Consider the following 21,707-nt stretch of genomic DNA (forward strand, 5'->3'; position numbering starts at 1 on the left):
CAGAAAGTAACCGACTTGTGACTAATAATAATCAGATATATAGAGATTAGAAATGCATGTGCAAACACCTTAGTGTTAATTGCATTAAAAATGAAGTTTTCTGTATGAAACTGTATTTTAATAATGAAATGGAGATCTTTTCTAAAGATTCAAATGTCACTTAATTTTATGTCTTATCGGGTTTATACTGAGTCCAATATTAATTCAACTGTAAACCTAAAATTTGTACAGCCAATTTTGAAAGAGTGCATCTTAGCTCTGGAAATTGTTATTGAATATGTCAATGCTGTTGTAATGAAATGCTTCTTCTAATTATATGGTTATTAAATAAAATAAATAAATAAAATAGAAAGGGAAGAAATGCTTCCAAATTCATCCTTCAAACCCAGTATTACCTTGATATAAAAATCAGATAAAAACACAACCCACAAAAAAACTATAGAATGATTTCCCTTATGAACATGGATGCAAAAGTTCTCAAAGTACTTACAAACTAATTTCAACAATACATTGAAAAGATTCGTACTACACCATCAAGTTGGTTTCATTCCAAAGATGCAAGAATAGTTCAGTATTCACAAATCAATAAATGGACTAACATACATAAGTACACCGGAACAGAAATCCTATGATCATCTTAATAAATACAGAAAAAGTAAAGAAAGTACAGAAAACAAAGTTTAAAAATCCTTTCATAAAAAAAAAAAACCCTGAAGAAACAAGGAATAACAGGAGCATTCTTCAACACAATAAAGGCTCTGTAGATGATAAACCTAAAGCCAGTGGTATACTAAGTCAGGTAACATGAAAAATGTTTCTTCTTAAAAAATAAAAGGGAGGGAAGGAAGGACACAATTTGAATATAGGCAATGAAGAGGTGAACTTATAGAACCAAGGTAGATGGTTCTATAAAATTTTGTACATGCCAGTATAAATCTTGGATATGGCTGGAATTACAGTTTTTTTTAAATATCTGCCTCCATATCATTAAACAACTTAATAAAGGACACTATGAACTCCCCTCAATGAAAAAGCACAATGCATAATGCAGATTTATGATCAGTTATTGTGTTCTCATTGTCCTGGTCACCCGGAAGCTCAGAAACAAACACATGCCTCAATGTTGTTGTCCACTTAGGATTGTTTTATGCCACTGTTACATTATTTTAAACTGCTTCAGATCCTTTGTGGAATATACTAGATACATAAGCAAACAAACTCAGTAAGGAGAGGAAAAATTGTGAAGCTTCTGCGAGACCTTGAATAAGAGATAACATCACTCCAAGTAGACAAAGAAAAACAAACAGGGTTGTGTTTCTGGTTTACTTAATAGCACTTTGTGTCATTTCACTAACCTTCAAAAACTTAATGAAAAAACATTATAACTCCTGTATACTGTCAGTTTTATTTATGAGTATTTTTGTCTGTCAAAAGATTAAAAGTAGCATTTTACTTAAGTGGCTTTTGATTCATTTTTGGGCATGAAGCACTTATGGGAGGAAAGGGAACAAAATCTAAAGGCTTCTGCTCCCTCTGTTATAATCTTTACATTCCTTCCAGCCCATCTCAAGGAAGTCTCTCATCCTCAAGTATTATCTTCCTTTAGTTCAAGAACCTGAGTTGGCTTTCTGAGTTCTGTATTGTACCAAATCCGAATTCAACCTGGAATCCAGGATTCCTCAGCACTTTGCTGAACTTGATTTCTCACTCCCAAGGCCTGTGTCCATGTTGCTCCCTTCTTCCGTCTCTGAGAAGCAGCCCTCACTTGTCAGGGCAGTGTCCTGGCTTTCTACTTCTCTCCTTTGTCTTTGTAGGTGATGACATAGTTTCCCTGGTTACATCTACTCCATTCTGGCCATCCACATTCCTCTCTGTTAACAATTAACCCTCTAGGGATACTTGCTCAATTCTTTTTCCAGAATCTCTTCTCCAGTTCTTGGATACTCAGCCCAAGGCTTACAACAGCAATTTGCACTGGAATAAACGTTAAGTGACCTTCTATGAGTTGGCCACTAATATTTCCAAATGTTTTCCAGTTAGACTGCAGTCTTACTCGTAAGAAATACATGAAAACTCTCTATGTATTCTAAAAACTATAAATACGAAATCCAATATATATTTTCTTGTTTTTTAGAGCAACAAAGGAAATATATCGAAAACAAGTAAAAATCCTGAGTGATAATTTGGAAAGAGAATCTCAGAGATGGTAATATGTGTGAATGTGTTTGTTGTCAGTAATGTATGCTACCTAAAGCCCAACAGAATGGTTTCCCTAAATTAAATTGTGTATGAGTTCACTCAGATCTAGATATGTTTGTTAGACTGATTTTTTTCTTTTTTTCCTTTTTGAATTGAACAGAAGCAGAGTTTTCCATTTCAATAGCGTGAAATCACCAAAGAGTAAAATTGTCAACATTGGTGCAATGCTTGTTTCTCATCCAGAATTTTAATGAACTGATATGAGAGGTGGCATGGAGAAGGTGTTCATAAATGAAGTTGTTAAGACCACAGGTGCTCACGTGGGGCCAGTTTGGTTGTCCTGTCTTATTGGTTCTATGACCATGGCTCAGTTACTTCATCTCTTCTCATTGGCCCACCTCTGTAAAGTGAGGGATGGTAGTGGTCCCCACCTTATGAATTTGTTGCGAATGTCGAAGAGATGACCCATCTAAAGCATATAGATCAAGTGTACCTGGAAATCACGTGCTAATAGCTACATTTTATTAGTATTGTTGTCGATGTTAAGTCAACTGTACATTTTTATTATTCTCCAAATATATCACATTTTTATATTGTGGTGAAAAGTCTGAGAATTCAAAAACTTGAAGTTTCTTATTAGCACTCTGGGTACTTTGGATAGTCCTGTTGCTGTTTCCACCTATGTCTTTTCTTTCTCCACCTGGAGGCTTCCTCATTTCTGTCCTGCACCTGATTGGCAAGAGTTGCCCCATGTGGTCTGTCCACTGGGAAGCGGCTTACAGAGACAATGCAGAGGCAGTTAGCATTCCATCTTCTGTTTGAGTTAGTGTCCAGGGGTACGTATCACTAATGGCCCAAGCAATTTGCAAGATCTTAGTAGGACTCATTCTGACTCCTCTGTTCAGTAAACTGTTGTATGAATTTAATGGCAATTTTCTTTTGTCCTTCTAGTGTTGTAACTCAGTGGAAAATAGCTTGTGCAAGAAAGAGGCATGCACGTTGGCTACTCCAGATAAAGGTTACCATAGAAAACATTATATCTAAAATTGAGCTTGCAGAAGAGAGACGAGTTGAATTACTTAAAGAGGTAAGGGAACCCAAGGTGCCTGGAATTAATGTAGCCCCCTACATTGCAAATCGGTGATTTTCCTGCAACATTTAAATAAGCCCTATCTCACAAAAACATAATTTCCCTTTCTGCTGATATCATGGTTAGGGTGAATTATTTCCCCTTCTTCAGAAATGCATTCATTTGCTATGTGTTAACTAGAGAGATTTAAATCTTTTTAAATTTCGTGTTACATTTATTATTTGCATGTGTATGTATGCATGCGTGCATGTAGAGGTCAGAGGACAACTCCCAGGAGTCAGTTCTCTCCACCAAGTGGATCCCAGAGATCAAACTCAGGTTGTCAGGCTTTGTGGCAAGAGTGCTGACCTGCTAAAGCATCTCACCGGACCAAAGAGATGTAGAAGATTAATTATCATTTCACTCTAGAATGTGTTGTTTGTGAACCATAGAACCAGGTCCTCACTTGAGATTCACTTTAGGGGAGATGTCCCTAAAAATATGAAACTAGGCATTAATTATTATTCCTGTATTTACACTCTGGGTACCCACCACTCCCATCTTTCCCATTTCTCATGTCATCATAGATGTTTTTAGTAAAAAACTTAAGTTTGAAAGGACAAAGGTAATCCATCTTCAGTGGTTGCTGAGAACACTCAGCCTGCAATCCTAGGCATGCTTCACGCAGGTCAGTGCACCAGGCATATTTAGATATGTAAGACTAAACAGCACAAGAGAAATGACAAATCTTCTTTTTCTCTAATTAGACAAGACAAAGGGAAATGGAGATTAATGACTTTGTGACCAAGATCGAAGTACTTACATCAGAATTAAAAAATGAAGAAATGGATTTTGTTACCAAGGAAAAAAAATTAATTCAAGAGTTGAGCAAGTATGAGGTAATTTTCATTTTGCATCTGAGGATAATTTTGGAGGATTATGTGATGGAGAGGGAAATGACACTGCATATTATCATGATGAGTTAAATGTAAAATCTTCCAATGTGAACAAAGACAAGATTGCAATTCCATTCTGTACCTTTCTTCTTCTTTTCCTGAAATATAAAAATTGATTGACTTTTTTCTCAGTTAAAAAAAAACAATACCCATATACTTCAAACAAAGCTGAGTGCTGGTGACAGACTTGAGAAGAGGTGATGTTCAAGAAGCCATTGGGAGCTGGCATGGTAAAGCTGGGGCGAACCCTGAGAAGTCAATTTTAGAACTCCTCCTGAGAAACTTCTAAAAGCCAACCAGGCTTGAAACAGGAAGAGTAGAGAGAGCAGCACTGGAAGCACCCGGGGCTTCTGAGGTGCAGCCTGCGGGTCATAGCCAAAACGCAGACTTTCAAGGTGACAGCATTACCTTGAAAGGCCATGTGTCTTTGAAGATCAGCTGATGAGGTGGATGGTGGTAGAAGCCCCCAGTGTCTAAGAATCAGCCCCAAGTTCCCATGAGACTAAAGTGTTGACATAAGTCTAATCCTGGGTAGACGCAAGGATTGATCTCCACTGGGAGGTCAGTGGGTCTCCATGATTTGGGTCTTAAGTACATGTATACATAATGGTTAAAAACAAATCTCACTTTCATCCAAGCCAGAATGTACCTGGTTTCTAACTGTTCATAAAGCTCTACATACCACTCCAATGTTTTGTTTTGCTTTTAATTAGGAGCATGTTGAATATGTTAATTAGTTTTTTTCATTGCTATCTCAAATATACAGGAGAGTCCCTGATCAGCTTGTGCCATTGTTATCAGCTTGTGAGGAGACATCATGGTAGCAAGATTGTGTGGCTGAGCACACTTGCTCCCTTCACCGCTTGGCCAGACTGTGGAGCGAGAGATAGACAGGAAGAGGCCAGGGACTTGACAACATTTAAGAGCTTGCCTCCCATCACTGACTTCCTCTAGCTAGACCCCACCCCCTACTTCCAACTACTTTCTAAAACAACAGAATCCTACTGGGGAACTGAGCCTTTGACATTAAACCTGTGGGGGACAAGTTGTATTCAAACCATAATACTGCAAAATATGCATAGAAAGCTGACTAATGTTGCTCAGGTGCAATCAGAGTGATGCTATGTGATGCTTTCCTGAACTTCATGACCTTGGAAGAGGAAGTCTAGCCACTCCAAAAAGGGTTTTCTTTGAAGGAACCAGGAACCATCTCTTACTGTACCAAGAAAGTAGAGAGCTCCTAAATTTCAGTTTATAATTTTACCCTGGACCAAACCCACTTTCTCTACAACCCTGTCCTGTCATATCATGTGCAAATCCTTTCAGATAGCTTTTTCAAAAACAGCTATTTTTTCTAGTATTAATACTAAAAAATGAAGTAGATACATCTTCCAAACAAAAATACTATGAGGAAAACAAGTGTAAGGGGGAACAAAATTTTCCAAAATAATTAAGATGAGTTGGGGAAAGTGTTGCCATGGAAGAGATTAAAAAAATAGTCCTCAAACCTTCCTCTGCAAATTTAAAAAACAATAATTTAATACAGATGCAACGATGGATCATCAATACAGAAATACAAGTGCTTGGGGAAGATATGTCAGGAAGTGATGATTACAAAACAGGGTTCCGTGAATTAGAAATGGGGACAACCCAGGGAACAGACAAAGGAAAGGAAGCAGTGCTCAGGAAAGCAGAAGAGAGCAAAGGAGAAAGGCCGGATAGAATGACCTTCCACCCGGTGTAGCACCTCCAAGGACCTGGCGCTCTTTTGGAAGCTGAAAACCACTTAAAAAGTCTAGAGAGGAGAGACCAGACATAAACAACATAAGTAGAATATGAATGGGATAGATACTGCAGAGAAAAATCAAGCAGGGAAGTGGGACAGGGTATATATTTGTATTGTCTGAGTGCCATTGTAAATAAGATTGAGAAGGTCCAGCTCTAAACTGGCAAAGATGTGTGCCATGACCATGAGTGCAAGTATCTCCAGTACATGCTAAACTTGGAGGTGGAGCAGAATGCTCCTATTTGTAGAACAAGGGTTCGGTGTTGCTAGACAAGCAATCCACAGTTCTGGAGTTGGTAGGCATCATCTCCAGGAAGCAGAGGCTGAGAGGGAATCAGGAATGCAAAGGTTTGTTAGTGAGTGATTTCTGTGTAAGGGCTGGGCAAGTGAAGCCATTTAGCCATTATATGACTTGACAAACTCTCTTAGGGGATTCTGGATGGATGACTGGCTATCAGGAGAGTGCTCTTGGGCAAAAATGACTACATTCTTGAGCCTTCCCCTGGCTCATTCGTTGACTGAGAGCCATTCCCTGGAAGAGCAGGATATTAGTTAGAAACCCTGAGGGGCCAGCCACCCTCAGCTAACCACCCTCCTCCCAACATGGCAGCCAACTCATTTGTGGGGGGTGATCTCCATGTCTGCCACACCCTTATAAATCATTCTAAGTAGTTTTGTCCTTTGCCCTACCTGGGCTGGGAAGCCACCAAAGGGTTCTAAAATGATCTGACTTTTATTTAGATAAGATCACTCTAGTTGCTATTGAGTAGAAATTAGGAAAACAGGGTTGATGCACTAAACTAACCAGGAAGCTATAGCAACAACCCAAGTAAGAAACAAGGGTAGCTAGCTAGCTTAGAACAAAAAAGTATCTGAAGGTATTAAGAAGTGGTCAACATCTCAGATTTTATGTGTATGTTCTGGGGATTAAACTCAGCACTGAGTTACATATGCTGCTCTATCAGGTACATTTTTACTATAATACTAACAGTTTACATCTGCACTTAAAAAGTAAAACAAAGGGAACAATCCCCATGAAATCACAGACACAAGGAATCAGGATCCTATTCAATATTACACTGAGCATTATGCAATGGAATGAGTCAAGTTAAGCAAAGCATAAGTGCAAGATTTCAAAGATAATATTAGTATGTTGCAAAAACAAACAACTAAACAAAAATGAACTGCAAAACCATTACAAAACAGTCCTCCAGCCTGGACTTGGGTTGCCAACTTATGGTCCACTCAGATTTGTGTCTGTCTACACTGATTATACAAGGCATAGACTGATGGCAGCCTGAGCACCATTATTATGGAGAAATAATGCTATTTTTCTCTTGAAAATCATCACCATTAGCCCCAGACACATTGTAAATGTGTTTCTGCCTTTGGTTCAGTGGCTTGAGGAGCCCCAGGTAGAAAAGAAAGAATGATAACAATCTCAGATTTTGATTTATAGGACTAAATGGTACCCTCCAGGGAACCAACATTCTTTCTCTCTAGTAGTAAAATCTCGAAACTCATGGAATTTAAAATCAAGATCCTTAGGCTTGATAATAAGAAGCACTGTTACCACTTAGGTCTCTGATACATAAATCCTAAGGAAAACAGCCCTGGATATAAGTCTGGTTCATAAAGTAGTTTCTAAAACTGGAAAGTGTTGTCTCCCAGGCAAACATGTCTGACTTTTCTATAGTCTTAGTACCTCCACTGAAATTCTCCTATCAGAGCACGCCACAAGCCTTATCACTGGGCTCTAGCACCAACTGTGGGACACACTGGGTTCTGTTGGATCTGTTGGGTCCCACAAATTGGGCAGGATCTCCTCAGAGGCACAAAGCTACCATAAGTGGTTTATTATAGAACTTGACTTTCTGTGGCTATGGCTTCTGGTCACAGTCTCCTGATGCCATAGGCTTTCCAACACTTGCTGGAACCTGAAGTGAGCAGACCAAGCACTTGGGAAGGAAAACTGGACAAGGGGTAGTTGAAACCCAAACCAGCTAAGACTCTCAGGATGAGCTGGAACCTTTCACCCTTCCAAGGCTCTGAGTTTAGGTGGTAGTAACCCTCAGGGCACATTAGAGATCATCACTGCTGAGCTTTATAGGCATGTAGCTCAGGAATCAGAGATGCTGAGCAAAATCTGGAAGGATCTAAAGATAGTGCAGTCCTGATTGGCTGCCCCACACCAACGCCCTGATCCCACAGACAAGTGACAACTTCCCTGAGCTGTGCTGTACCTGGGACCCATGTCCACTCAAAACATAAAACAAGAGCATGCTTCTTATCAAAATAACACTGGCCACCCTGGCCCTATGCACACATACACTCAAGTATATACTTTTAAGTCTCTGTTACCCTTTGGTTAAGAAAAGGCAAAGTGTGTATGGGACTGCAGAGGTGGCTCAGCGGTTAAGAGCACTGCTGCTCTTGTAAAGGATCTGGGTTCGATTCCCGGTACCCACATGGTGGCTAACAGTAGTCTGGTAGCTCCAGCTCCAGGGGAGCCAACATCCTCTTCTAACCTTTGTGGGCATTGTATGACATGGGTACACTTACATACATGCAGGCAATATCATACACATAAAATTAAAGTAATAAATAAAACAAAATAGAAAAGATAGTGTAGATAATACAAAAATGAGTTCATTAACCTAGTCAATGCTAAAGCCTGAAGATATTCACTCCTGCTTCTGCATTATGATATCTTTAAATTATAGTTTAGAGCATGGATATTTATCTTTCTGTATTATTTTTTTTCCAAAAGATTCTAATGGTAATTTTGGAAGAGACACATAAGTATATCAGCTGAGGTGCTAGCAAGTCATTTTATCAAAAAGATGAGAAAACAACTAAAGAGCCCACCTTTCCTCTGTTAACAAGAAATTGACCCTAGATTAATTGCCTGCTTCTTACCCTAGTAATCTGAAAAAGTGGAGCATCTGCTGTATTATCACACAACACTGTTTACAATAAGCACAACCATCAGTGGGAAGCCAGAGTATTGAGCATGCCTGTTTGGGGATCTGCAAGGTGTGTACAAGTGAGATAGCGAGCATCCATCTTTCACATCCAACATAATTCTTCCTTTGACATGGACAAAAGCTGGATAAAAATTAAAACTAAAAAATAAATGTTTTTAACAATAAATTGTGCAAGGCTACACAAGTAAAATCTTGTGCATGTAAATGTTTATCTGAGAAGATATCTTGAAGTACTCATTAAGAAATCACACGAGCTTCAGTTTGCTGCCTCCTGATGGACTCAATCAGTCAAGAAGCAGAATGTTGGAGAGAGAAAGAGGTATGTTAAGGCACCATGTTGGAGCCAGGGTGGAGAGATGGCTCAGCAGTTAAGAGCACTGGCTGTTCCTGCAGAGGACAAGGGTTTAGTTCCCAGCACCCACATAGCAGATAACAACCAACCCTTCTCCACTCCTCAGGATAGAAGACAGAACTCTCTCCTTGGAAGAACTTCCATTTACTCTAAGTTGTAGTATACATTGTCCAGAATCATATTTCTCAATTAGTTTTATTTTCTTTAAAGGATTTAATTATTAGGGAAACACAAATGAACAAAGAGAAGGAAGAGGAACTAGTTGAAAGTGTTCCACAGCTTCAGAAGGCAGAAGAAACATATCTGGAAAAACACAGATGTCTGAAAGAACTCCACGGTGAACTTTCAGGTAGGTATGAATTAACTCTCATCCCAGGTTCTCTACCAACACAAAGGGGGCATCAATTACAGGCCCATTGGGAAATGAGCCAACTTTGCCCATCACCTTTAACTCTACTTTCTAATGTGTTTCATCTCCCATTTTCCTCTCTCCTGGCTCAATTCATTCTCTTTGCCCCTCCCTCCCTTTCTTTCCTGCCTCTCTCTCTCATTTCCCCACCACCAAGCTCTAGGAGTCAAACCCAGGGACTCCCCCATGCTAGATAAGCAGCCATTTCACCCCTGACACTCCTCCCAGTGCCTCCTTTTCTCTTTTAAAACCATTTTAAATTAAGAATTAGTAGTTTACTGGATTATATTGTTGCTAAAGGTAGAATTAGCTTTTGTATCAGCTACCATGTAGAAATTTTTTTCTGTTCCTTACCATGAATTTGTTAATTACAACTCATTTCTTCCTTACTTTAGCATTTGCCAAGTAGATAGGCCTCCATTTTTCCACTAACCTATCCCTAAGAAAGAGATAAATAAGGCTTATCACAGATGTGGGTGCTTTTAGAAGGTGTGAAATATATCTGTAAGTATGTATTACATAGCACAACCGTGTGTGTTCAAATAAAGACAATTGTTTTCTTGATTAAAAAAAAAACAAAACTAGATGTGAGGGGCTGGAGAGATGGCTCAGCAGTTAAGAGCACTAACTGCTCTTGTGGAGGACAGGGGTTCGATTCCCAGCACCTTCATGGTGGTTAACAACCATCTGTAACTCGAGTTTCCAGAGACCCAACACCCTTTTCTGACTTCTGCAAGCATTGCACAACACAGGTGCACCAACCTACATAAAGGCATAACACTCATACACATAAAAAAATTAATAAGTACAATAAAAAAAAAACTAGATGTGGTCATCTAACCCTGCACCCATCATCCTGGAGATTTGAGTCTTGCCTTCATTCAGAGAGTAGAGGATCATTATCCAGGAACTCTGTACAGGTAGATCTTTAAGCAGGAATCCCTAGAACTTCATCTTCTACATGATGAAAGAAGGACTGAGGAACCCAGGGTAACAGAAGGAACTTAAATAGGAGCTAAAATATATCCTCTGAGGTAGGACTGGGACTGATCAACCAGTAGATAACTATAAAGACAGATATTAGAAAAGCCTGTGCTAGTAAGATCAGCTGTCAAGCAAATGTTGAAAAACAAAGTGATTATTGCCCCCCAAAAGGTAAATTTTCAGGAATATATAAATATAATAGTAAGAGCCCGGGTGATCAGTCTCTCTCCCATTTCTGAGCTGCTTCTCTGTTCCTTGCCGGATTTTCATTTGTTAACTCAGGTAGGCTTTCTTGCCACTTCTCTCCCAGATTCATGTGCACTTCATTCCCTTCCACTTTTTTCCCATCTTCTTAGTACAAAGTGGAGGGTGAGGAAGCACTGTACACAGAACAGTAAGCAATACTTCACAGGCACAAACCACTTACAAAGAAAAGGGGAAAATGTTGATGAAAACAAAAAATGGGGGGACGGTGGGAGGTAGAAGCACACTAATAAATCAAAATTTAGGTCATAAAAGGAAATTTTGAAATTCATAGAATTGAACAAAAAATGAAATCATAACATAACCAAAATCTATGGGACACAATGAAGACAGTTCTAAGAGGAATGTATAGCACTAAATATATACATCAGAAAATTAAAGACATCTCATACTAATAACTTAATGATACACAATAAGGCCTTGGAAAACCATGAACAATCAACACCCAGAAAGAGTAGACAAGAAAAGATAAACAAATCAGGACTGAAATTAATGAAATAGAAACAAACAAAAGCAATACAAAGAATCAACAAAACAAAGAGTTGGTTCTTTGAAAAGATTAACAAGATTGACAAAGCTTTAGCCAATTACCAAAAGAAAGAGAAGATACAAATGAATAAAGTCAGAGATGAAACTGAAAGTATTTATAAAAGACCCTGAGGAAATTCAGAAAATCACAAGGACGTACTTTAGAAATCTATAATCCATTAAACTGGAAAACCTAAAAAAAATGAATGCATTTCTAGGTATGTATGATTTACCAAAGTTAAATTTAGATAAAATAAATAATTTAAATAAAACCATAACAATCAATAAGATAGATGCAGTAACTAAAAATCTCACAACTAAAATGAGTCAAGAACCAGATGGATTCAGCTCAGAATTCTACTTCCTCAAATCATTTCATAAACTAGAAAACAAACACTTTCAAATTCTGTGTAGCCAGTATTATTCTGATACCAAAACCAGACAAAGATTCTACAAAAAATAAAAAAAATTATAGGCTAATCTCCCTGATGAACATAGACACAAAAATTCTCAGTGAAATACATGCAAACAATTCAAGTGCATATCAAAAAGACCACCCACCAGGATCAAGTAGGCTTTATTCCAGAGATGCAGAAATGGCTGAACACACATAAATTAATAAATGTAATCCAGGAGGCTGGAGAGATGGCTCAGCAGTTAAGAGCACTGGCTGCTCTTGAAGAGGACCTGGGTTCAATTCCCAGCACCCACATAGTAGCTAACAACTGTCCATAACTCCAGGGGAATCCAACAACCTCTTCTCACCTCTGTGGGCACTACCCAACATGGGTGCACTTACACACACGCAGGCAATACACTCATAGACATAAAAATAATAAATAAAGGGGTGGAGTGTTAACTGGAAGGGTACCCCAATCTATAGTCACATCTACTTCCCATGCTCATCAAGAAGTTGAGGGGGGAAGTCAGTTACTCCTTCCACCCAATCAGTCAACCTTAGCTGCATGGGGGGAGGGGCTAAAGATATACAAACAGAATGCCAGGAGGCCCCTCTCTCACCATTTTCTGTGGCTGTGGGGAAGTCACAGGATCTATATTTGAGTGTGGACTTTCTAGTGCAGCCATGAATGGGGGGTACCCACTCATCTGTAAATAAACCCCCACCTTAGGCTCTGTTAAAAAAAGAAAAATGGAAAAAAATAATCATAAAAACTTTTAAAAAATGTAATCCACCACATAAAAAGTCTCAAGATGCCAGGTGTGGTGGCGTATGCCTATAATCTCAGCACTTGGGAGGCATAGGCAGGCAGATCTCTGTGAGTTCAAGGCCAGCTGGGTCTACATAGTGAGTTCCAGGACAGCTGGGGCTACAAGGAGACCCTGCTTCAAAAAAAAAAAAAAAAAAAAAAAGACAAAAAAGAAGCCTCAAGAACAGAAACCACATGATTATCTCACTGGAAGGAGAAAAGGCCTTTGACAAAATCTAACATTTATTCATGATAAAAAATCATGGAAAATATAAGGATATCTCAACATAACAAAGGCAACATACAACAAGCCCACAACCAACATCATACTAAAAGGAAGAAAACCCTCAAAGCAGTTCCACTAAAATAAGAAATGAAACAATGTCTACTCTCCCCATTCCTGCTCAATAAAGTTCTTGAGGGGCTGGAGAGATGGCTTAGCAGTTAAGAGCACTGGTTGCTCTTCCAGAGGACCCAGGTTCAATTCCCAGCACTCATATGGTAGCTAACAACCATCCATAACTCCAGTTCCAGGGGATCTAGTGCCCTCTTCACCACACGGGTACGCTTACACACATGCAGGCAATACAATCATACACATAAAATAAAAATAAATAAATAAAATATTTTTTTAAAATAAAGTACTTGGGAGCTGGAGAGATGGCCCAGCAGTTAAGAGCACTGACTGCTCTTGCAGAGGACCCAGGTTTGATTCCCAGGACCCACATGGCAGCTAGCAACCATCTATAACTCCAGTACCAGGGGATCCAACACCTTCTTATAATCTCTGTGGGCATTGCTCGACATGGGTGCACCTACCTACATACAGACATTACATTCATATACATACATTTTTAAAAATAAATATAAAAAAATAAAATCAAGTACTTGAAGTTTTAGCTAGCGCAATAAGACAAGCAAGGGAGATAAATTGGAAAGGAAGAGTCAAAGTATCGTTATTTTCATACAATATGATTCTATGCATAAAAGACCCAAAAGAGGGACTGGAGAGATGAAGACTCAGCAGTTAAGAGCACTGGCTGCTCTTGCAGAGGACCCAGGTTCAGTTCCCAACACCCACATGATGGCTAACTGTAGCAGGAGGCCTCCAAAGATGGTGTGGACCCAGAGCCCTGGGATTCAGCGAGAATTCACTTCACTTCTTGGTCCGCAAATACCCAGCCAAAAGGAGCCCACGCCTCCATACCCTGCTCGGGAGCTCAGTAACTGCTGACAGACTGCGTGGTGCAGACCAATCAGAAAATGACATGCTGACTGAAGGGACTTGGGGCAGAGAAAAGAGAAATATAAGGCCTGCACCCTCCTGCATTAAACGAGCCTGCAGCACCTCGCCTAGTGCTTGCTTCTACCCAACACCCAATGTCTGTGTGTTGACTCCGTGCCTCTTGCCCCCCTTAATCGGTAGAAGACCCAATTCAGGTCAGGGTCTTCACAGCTGGCCTGAGGAGAACCCACAACACCTGGTGCCTGAACAGGGACCCCTGCCCATGGTGTTGGTGACACCCAGAACCTCGATTCATTTGGTAAGTAGGCCCCTGGATTTGTCTGTTTCTTCAGCTGCTTGAGGGTAGGAGAGTAGCCCCCTCCTCTGTCCCCTCCACCCTGTCTGTCATCTTTATTGTTGGACTAGTTTGTTAGATCAGGGAGGCACACTCCACCACATGGTCCCGAAGCCCACATCGGCACCTCCCCCCTCTCGGCTCGTCCCAGTGAGTTCACATAAGGGCTGCTCCACCCCGAACTCAGAGCCCAGGCTTCAGGTCACCCTGTTGCCTGTCCCGGAGATACCATGTGAGCATACGGCTGGAGGTGTCATGGCTTCCAGAAGTCCCTCAACTGAGCACAAAACATTTGGATCCGATACACCTTTACATGTCAGGGTGGTTTACATGTGAGTGGCTCACAGTGCTTCTTTGCTTCCTTTGTGCCCTCTTGGTAGTCACCCTTGTCTTCTACTTTTGTGGGGAATTCCCCTTCGCAAGACCCTCCCACAATGGGCAATTTACCACCACAATGCAGGGAACCACAAACAGCAGCACTAAAGGTGCTCCTTAAAACCAGAGGGTTGAAAGTGAAACCAAAAGATATCGAACACTTTTGGGTGAAGCCACTAATTTAACTCCGTGGGTCTCCCGCAAAAACATGTGGAACTCTGACACGTGGATGCGGGTCCTCTTTCTGGCCCAAAAAAAGGGAGGTCGGGTCAGGGATCACTCCCCCCGCATTGTTCGTACCGATCCTCCTAGCCATCATTGCTAGCCTTAAATCCTCTTCTCCTGAGGAAGTCATCTCAGCCTACAACAAACACTGCTGGGAGCAATCTAGTGTAGATCTGGCTATTACCTCAACCCCAGACCTCCCAGACCCGGAGGTGGACATTGCCTCTGTGCCCACTTCCAATAAGGAAGGAGCTCCTTTGCCTATATCTCAGGATACTCTCCTAGAGCTACCATGCCCAGAAATTCCCCTTCCCCAATACCCATGGAAGGAGTTACTCTCTCCCCCCCAGTAACTATCCCACCCCCTCCCCTGCTACCATGCCCCTCCCTCCTAGGCTGCCCTCCTTAAACCCTCACCCGCCTTTGTCTGCATTTCAAGTTAACATTGGCCCTGATGAGGCACAGCATCCATGGTTGCCCACCCCACTTGCTGACCTCATTCTTATCCGCAAGACAGCTGAGCAATCAGGCTCTGACTCCCCATATTTCAAACAGGTTCTTCACCAGTAGTCCTTACATTTACAAATCCACTATGATTGGTATAACTTACTAAAGGCAGTCTTAGAACCCTCAGTCTTTCTAAACTGGCGCACAGCCTGTGATGATCAGGCTGAAAACCAGGCATGCCTAAATCTCCAATATGGCCTCAACATTACGTTGGACATGCTCACGGGACATGGAGAATATACTGACCCCATCTCCCAGTCTACTATTGGCCTCCATGCCTATTTTCAACAAGTTTCTGACTTGGCCTTTAAGGCCCTTAAATGTTGCTTCCCCCATGACCCACAAGTCTTTTTCTGTAATTTGATTCAACAGTCAGGGGAGTCCTTCACGGACTTCCTTACCTGTGTCACCAAGGCAGTAGAACAGAGGGTGGAGTCTGGACCCACCCAAGAGGTGCTTATCAAACAGTTAACGTGGGAGGGACTAAACACCCCTACTCATAATGCTATCACGCCTGTCCGCAATGATAACATTCACAAATGGGCACTTGCTATTAGAGACTTAGACCCCAAGGCGGGCCCTATAGAGGCTTTGACCGCCTCCTTGGAGACTCTTTTGTTGCAAGGAAAACTCGGCCACTTTGGCACATGGGAAGGCTGCTGGAACTGTGGGGGGCTTGGCCACTTTCATAGCCACTGCCCAAGAGGCACAGCCTGCCCCAAGACTCGCTGCCCCAAGTGCAAAAAAGGGTTCCATTGGGCTAAAGACTGTAGGTCACAGCCTCAACCAGATTTGGCTCCTTTAAACTCCACCCAGGGCACCCCTCAGCCCTGCCCACAAGAGGGGAAATGAAACAGATATTGTTGACTCTCCCAATCCCCAACCGCTCCCCACTAATGACCCTGTTCCTAGATGGAACTGCCATAAAGGGCCTAGTAGACATGGGGGCTGATGTCACCATTATATCAAAAACTGAATCCCTTAAATTCCTTCATTGGAAATACCAACCAGGCCCACCAATAAAAGGAGTTGGCGGCAAACAAGATACCAAGCTGGTCACACGTCCAGTATATTGGAAGGACTTGGCTGGGAACCAGGATACAGTCACCCACATAGTAGCGGACATTCCCCATAACTTATGGGGCCGAGACATCCTAGAGGACATGGGTGTGGTCCTTACCATGGATGACCGTGCCTTTTATGATGATATCATGCTCCATGATAACTTGGGACTGTCAGGGAAAGGACAACACCTTGCCCAACACCCCCAATCCTAACAGCCACTGCCCGCCCAGGATCGACTCCAATCTTGGGCCCCAAGCCAAGCCCCATCACCTGGCTCTCTAATGATGCCATTTGGGTGGACCAGTGGCCTATAATAGAACCTAAATTATCTGCCCTCAAAAATTTCATAGCTGAACAATCGAGCCCTCTCTCAGTAAACATAATACCCCAATATTTGTTATTAAAAAGAAATCGGGGAAATACAGACTTCTCCAAGATCTTAGAGTAGTCAATGCCCAGATGGAAAAGATGGGCTTGCTACAAGCGGGCTTACCACACCCTACAGCCATCCCCCCATCCCATCATATCATAGTACTTGATATCCAAGATTGTTTCTTCCAAATCCCCCTAGCAGAACAAGATAGACCTCACTTTGCCTTCACAGTATGGGAGCCCAACTTTCAAAGAACAGCCAAGAGATATCAATGGAAGGTAATACCACAGTGTGTGAAAAATAGCCCCACAGTCTTTCAATTATATGTTAATAAGGTCTTAACCAACATCCCCAAGGACCTAATTGTCATCCACTATATGACGACATACTGCTAGCACACAAATCTCACAATACGTTACAGGCTACAATACCCAGTCTGCTTGTCAATTTAGAATGTCTAGGTCTCCACATTGCACAAGACAAGTTACAATACATCCAACCTTTCACATTCCTTGGCTACCATATAGATACAGTAATTAAACTGCTTAACCCTTCCAACTTGCAAAAAACTGTGTATACCTTGACTGAGCTCCAAGAACTCTGTGGGGCTCTAAACTGGCTCAAACAATTTATACCGGTCCCTGACTTGGAATTCTGGGCCTTGTTCTGCCTGCTGGAAGGCCATAATTCACCAACTTCAAGGATCCCTCTCACTGAGCCAGCTAAAGCTCTTCTTAATAAGATAGATCATATTCTCTGGTCTGTGTCACTCCGATGTCACGACCCAGCAGAACCATTACTGGCCTTGATCCTCTGGACTAAAAATGGTCACTTGGGGGCACTATGGCAGCAAGACCCCCTGGTGTGGATCCACCTGGCTACCTTGGACCTAACTAGGCTTAGCTCTAAGTATGATATTGCCTTCAAGTTATCAATTAAGGCCTGACAAACAGCCAGGCGCATATTCGGAAAGGAACCTGACAAAATTATACTGCCCTTTCCTCTTAAGCATTCCCAAACATTATGGGCAGACTCTCTGGCTTTCCAACTAATGATGTCTGGGTTCACAGGGGAATTGGATAACCACACCCCCCCAGATAAGAGACTGGCCAGCCTGGCCTGTTTGGAAATCACCACTGAGCCACATGCTTCCCCCTGCAAAAACCCCCTACCTTTAGCCACGCTAGCCTTCTTGGATGCCAATAAGTCCCATTATGGTGTTGTCATTCAGCGCACGGGAAAGGATGACACCTATTACGTACAAGCCAATCCCGGCTCTGTCCAATTGGGGGAGCTCCTGGCCTTGTTAAAAATCTTCCAAGTCTGCCAGACTGAGCTGCTCAATATATTCTCCGACAGTCAGTATGCAGTTCAGGCCCTCAGATGTCTTCCCTTTGCTCGGGTAAAAGACCACAAGGATCCCATCACTAGAACCATGAGAGCTCTCCAGATTATCTTAGATAACAGACAATGGCCTTGGCACATGAGATCACACACCAAGCTCCCTGGGGTCTTGGCAAAGGGAAATGACAAAGTAGATACACTTATTATGTCCATAGAGATTCCCCTATTAGAACAAGCCAGAGCTTTACACCAACAATTTCACCTTTCTCCTCACAGTCTGCACTGCCTTCTACCCAACCTATCCATCTCTCAATGCAAACATCTGAGCAGATCTTGAGTTACATGTGCACCCCTTGCTCCTTTAGACCCCCTCAATCGATATGGAGTTAACCCACATGGTCTCCTACCTAATGCCCTCTGGCAAATGGATGTCACCCATTATAACTCCTTTGGTAATCTTAAGTATGTCCATGTCATTGTTGACACCTACTCCTCCTTTCTTTTCACCATTGCTCAAACCAGTGAAAAGGCCTCACATGCCATTAAGGCAGTCAAATCAGCAATGTTGGTAATGGGAGTGCCATGAACCCTAAAAACTTACACCTCTCTACAATTCCAATCATTCCTGTCAACATGGAAAATTAGCCACTCCCTCGACATCCCTTATAATCCACAGGGACAGGCCATTGTAGAGCAAGCCAATAGGACCCACAAAGAAACATTACAAAAATTTGCCACCCCTGAGTCTAAAAGGGACCCACATCTGGCTCTAATTAAAGCTCTATTCAGCATTAATTTCCTGTCCTTCAATGAAAATTAGTTGAGCCCGGCCTACAAACACTGGGCTACCATACCTAGGCCTACACCCCTGCCACTAGTGAGATGGAAGGACCCCATGTCAATGGAAACTGCCCTCCCCTTGTTAACAAGAGGGCGAGGCTATGCTTGTGTGTTTCATCAGACAGAAACAAAGCTAGTATGGGTTCCAGCAAGAAATGTGAGACCAGCAACTGACCAATGGGACCCTCAGGACCCAGAGACCTCGCTGCTGTCTGGATAATTGGTTTGCTCTTCCCTGCCCCTGCCACAGCCTATGATCTCTGGGCCTTGGTCCCCTCCCCGCCTATACTCTTGCCCTTATCACTTCATTCCCCAGCCTACCCCACCCTCTATTCAAATAATTCTACGCTTGGCCTCCCCACCATGGACCCATTTATTTCCTGGGAATCACTCAATGGCTCCTGGCCCCTAAATAACTCTCTGTGCTTCACTACCAACAACGCATCCTCATGCATTAAGCTGTTCAACCTGACTGTCCAAGATTATACCAGCAGTGCCTCTAACCTAAAAGCACTGTTTGACCTGTCTTGGATCGTCACTTACCTACTCCTGACAGGCATAATTATTCTTCTCTTTCTAATTCTTAAATTCCTTGTTCTTTGTTCCCGCAGTCAGAAAAAATTCAATCACTCAGTGTATCAGGGCCTCAGAGCAATACATGAAGATGATTTCAACCCACCCTATGCTGCCCAAAAGACTTGGCTTGCACAAATGTACGAGGCCTCCTACAGATAATTCCCCACCTTGACTGATCCCCCAGGACGATACCCCTTGGAGGGCTGGTAGTCAATGACAGGTAAGCTCTTGTTGGGCTGAATCAACCTAAGCCAGGACATGGACGTGTACGCCCATGCTCCAATGACGGATAAGGTTCATGCCCAAATAGAATAACCTAAGACAGGTACAGCCCATGATCCTGGGGTCATCCCAAGGTGGAGCTGCCTACAGGCTCTTGCTTGACAGTCACTTTTAAAGAAAAAGGGTGGAAATGTATCAGGAGGCCTCCAAAGATGGCACGGACCCAGAGCCCTGGGATTCAGCAAGAATTCACTTCACTTCTTGGTCCGCAAATAGCCCACCAAAAGGAGCCCATGCCTCTGTACCCTGCTCACGAGCCCAGTGACTGCTGACAGACTGCGTGGTGCAGACCAATCAGAAAATAGGCTGACTAAAGTGACTTGGGGGTGGAGAAAAGGGAAATATAAGGCCTGCCCCCTCCTGCATTAAACGAGCCTGCAGCACCTCACCTAGTGCTTGCTTCTACCTGAATCCCGGTGTCTGTGTGTTGACTCCACGCCTCTTGGCCCCCCTAATCGGCAGGGTCAGGGTCTTCACAGCTGGCCTGAGGAGAACCCACAACAGCTATCAACCGCCTGTAACTCCAGTTTCAGGGGATCTGAAGCCTTTTCTGACCTCCATAGGTACTGCATGACATGTGTGCATTTACATGCATGCAGGCAATACACTCATACACAGAAAATAAAAATAATAAAGTATTTTTTAAAAGACCCAAAAGGGTCTACCAGAAAACTAGAACTGATGAACACATTCAGCAAAATAGCAAGATACAAAATTAACGCACACAAAAGTCAGTAGCCTTCCTATATACCAACAACAAACATTCTGAAAACGAAACCAGGGAAACAGCCCCATTCATGATAGCTTCAAAAAAATATCTTGAAATAAATCTAGCCAATGAAGTGAAAGACTTGTATAATAAAAACCTTAAGATATTCAAGAAGAAATTGAAGAAGATACCAGAATATGGAAAGGCTTTCCATGCTCATAAATGAATATTGTAAATAGCCATCCAACAAAAAGCAGTCTAACTATTCAATGTAATTCCCAAATTTCAACACAATTCTTCACAGAAATTGATAATTTCAAGTGGAAGCACACTTGAATCAAACAGGATAGCCAACACAATCCTAAATAATAAAAGAAGAGCTGTTAGGCATCACTATCCCTGATTTCAAATTATACCACAGAGCCATATTAATAAAAACATCATGATACTGGCATAAAAAGAGACACATTGCTCAAAGAAATAGAACTGGGACCCAAATTTAAATCCATGTACTTGCAGCTACCTGAATTTTACAAAGGGTCCAAAAATACTCATTAGAGAAAAAATAGCATCTTCAACAAATGGTACTGGCCAATTAGGACAGCTACATGTGAAAGAGCAAAACTAGATTCCTATCTCTCGCCATGCACACAACTCCAAATGGATCAAGAACCTCAGTATAAGACTTTATACCCTGAATCTGACAGAGGTGAAATTAAGGAATACACTAGTACTTATAGGCACAGAAAAGGGCTTTCTGAACAGAACCCCAATAGCACAGGCATTAAGACCAACAATTGACAAATGAAATTTCATAAAACTAAAAAGCTTGTATACAGTAGAGGACACCATCATTTGAGACAGCCTATAAAATGTGCAAAAATCTTTATCATATATACAGATGATAGAGGATTAGTATCTAGAATATATAAATGACTGAAAAAATTAAGTATCAAAAAAACCCAATTAAAAAATTGGGGGAAGAATCTAAACAGAGACTTCTCAGAAGATAAAATGCAAATAGCTGAGAAACACCTTTAAAATGTTCAACATCTTTAGCCATCAAGGAAATGCAAATTAAATCTACTC

At 41.8% G+C, this 21,707-nt stretch overlaps 1 protein-coding gene across 1 annotated transcript in view; it reads left to right on the plus strand.

Annotated features, from left to right (window-relative positions):
* The window catches only part of Ccdc175 (coiled-coil domain containing 175), an 81,724-nt gene that overhangs the window by 37,356 nt on the left and 22,661 nt on the right, over positions 1–21,707 (plus strand). Inside the window, exons 11-14 of the mRNA XM_029566687.1 lie at positions 2,135–2,206; positions 3,151–3,286; positions 4,036–4,167; positions 9,560–9,698. Of these exons, the coding sequence (XP_029422547.1) occupies positions 2,135–2,206; positions 3,151–3,286; positions 4,036–4,167; positions 9,560–9,698 (479 nt within the window). The remainder of the gene's footprint in view (positions 1–2,134; positions 2,207–3,150; positions 3,287–4,035; positions 4,168–9,559; positions 9,699–21,707) is intronic.

The sequence above is a fragment of the Nannospalax galili genome, unplaced genomic scaffold (genome assembly GCF_000622305.1).
Source record: "Nannospalax galili isolate Female #2095 unplaced genomic scaffold, S.galili_v1.0 scaffold336, whole genome shotgun sequence".
NCBI classification, from domain to species: Eukaryota; Metazoa; Chordata; class Mammalia; order Rodentia; family Spalacidae; genus Nannospalax; species Nannospalax galili.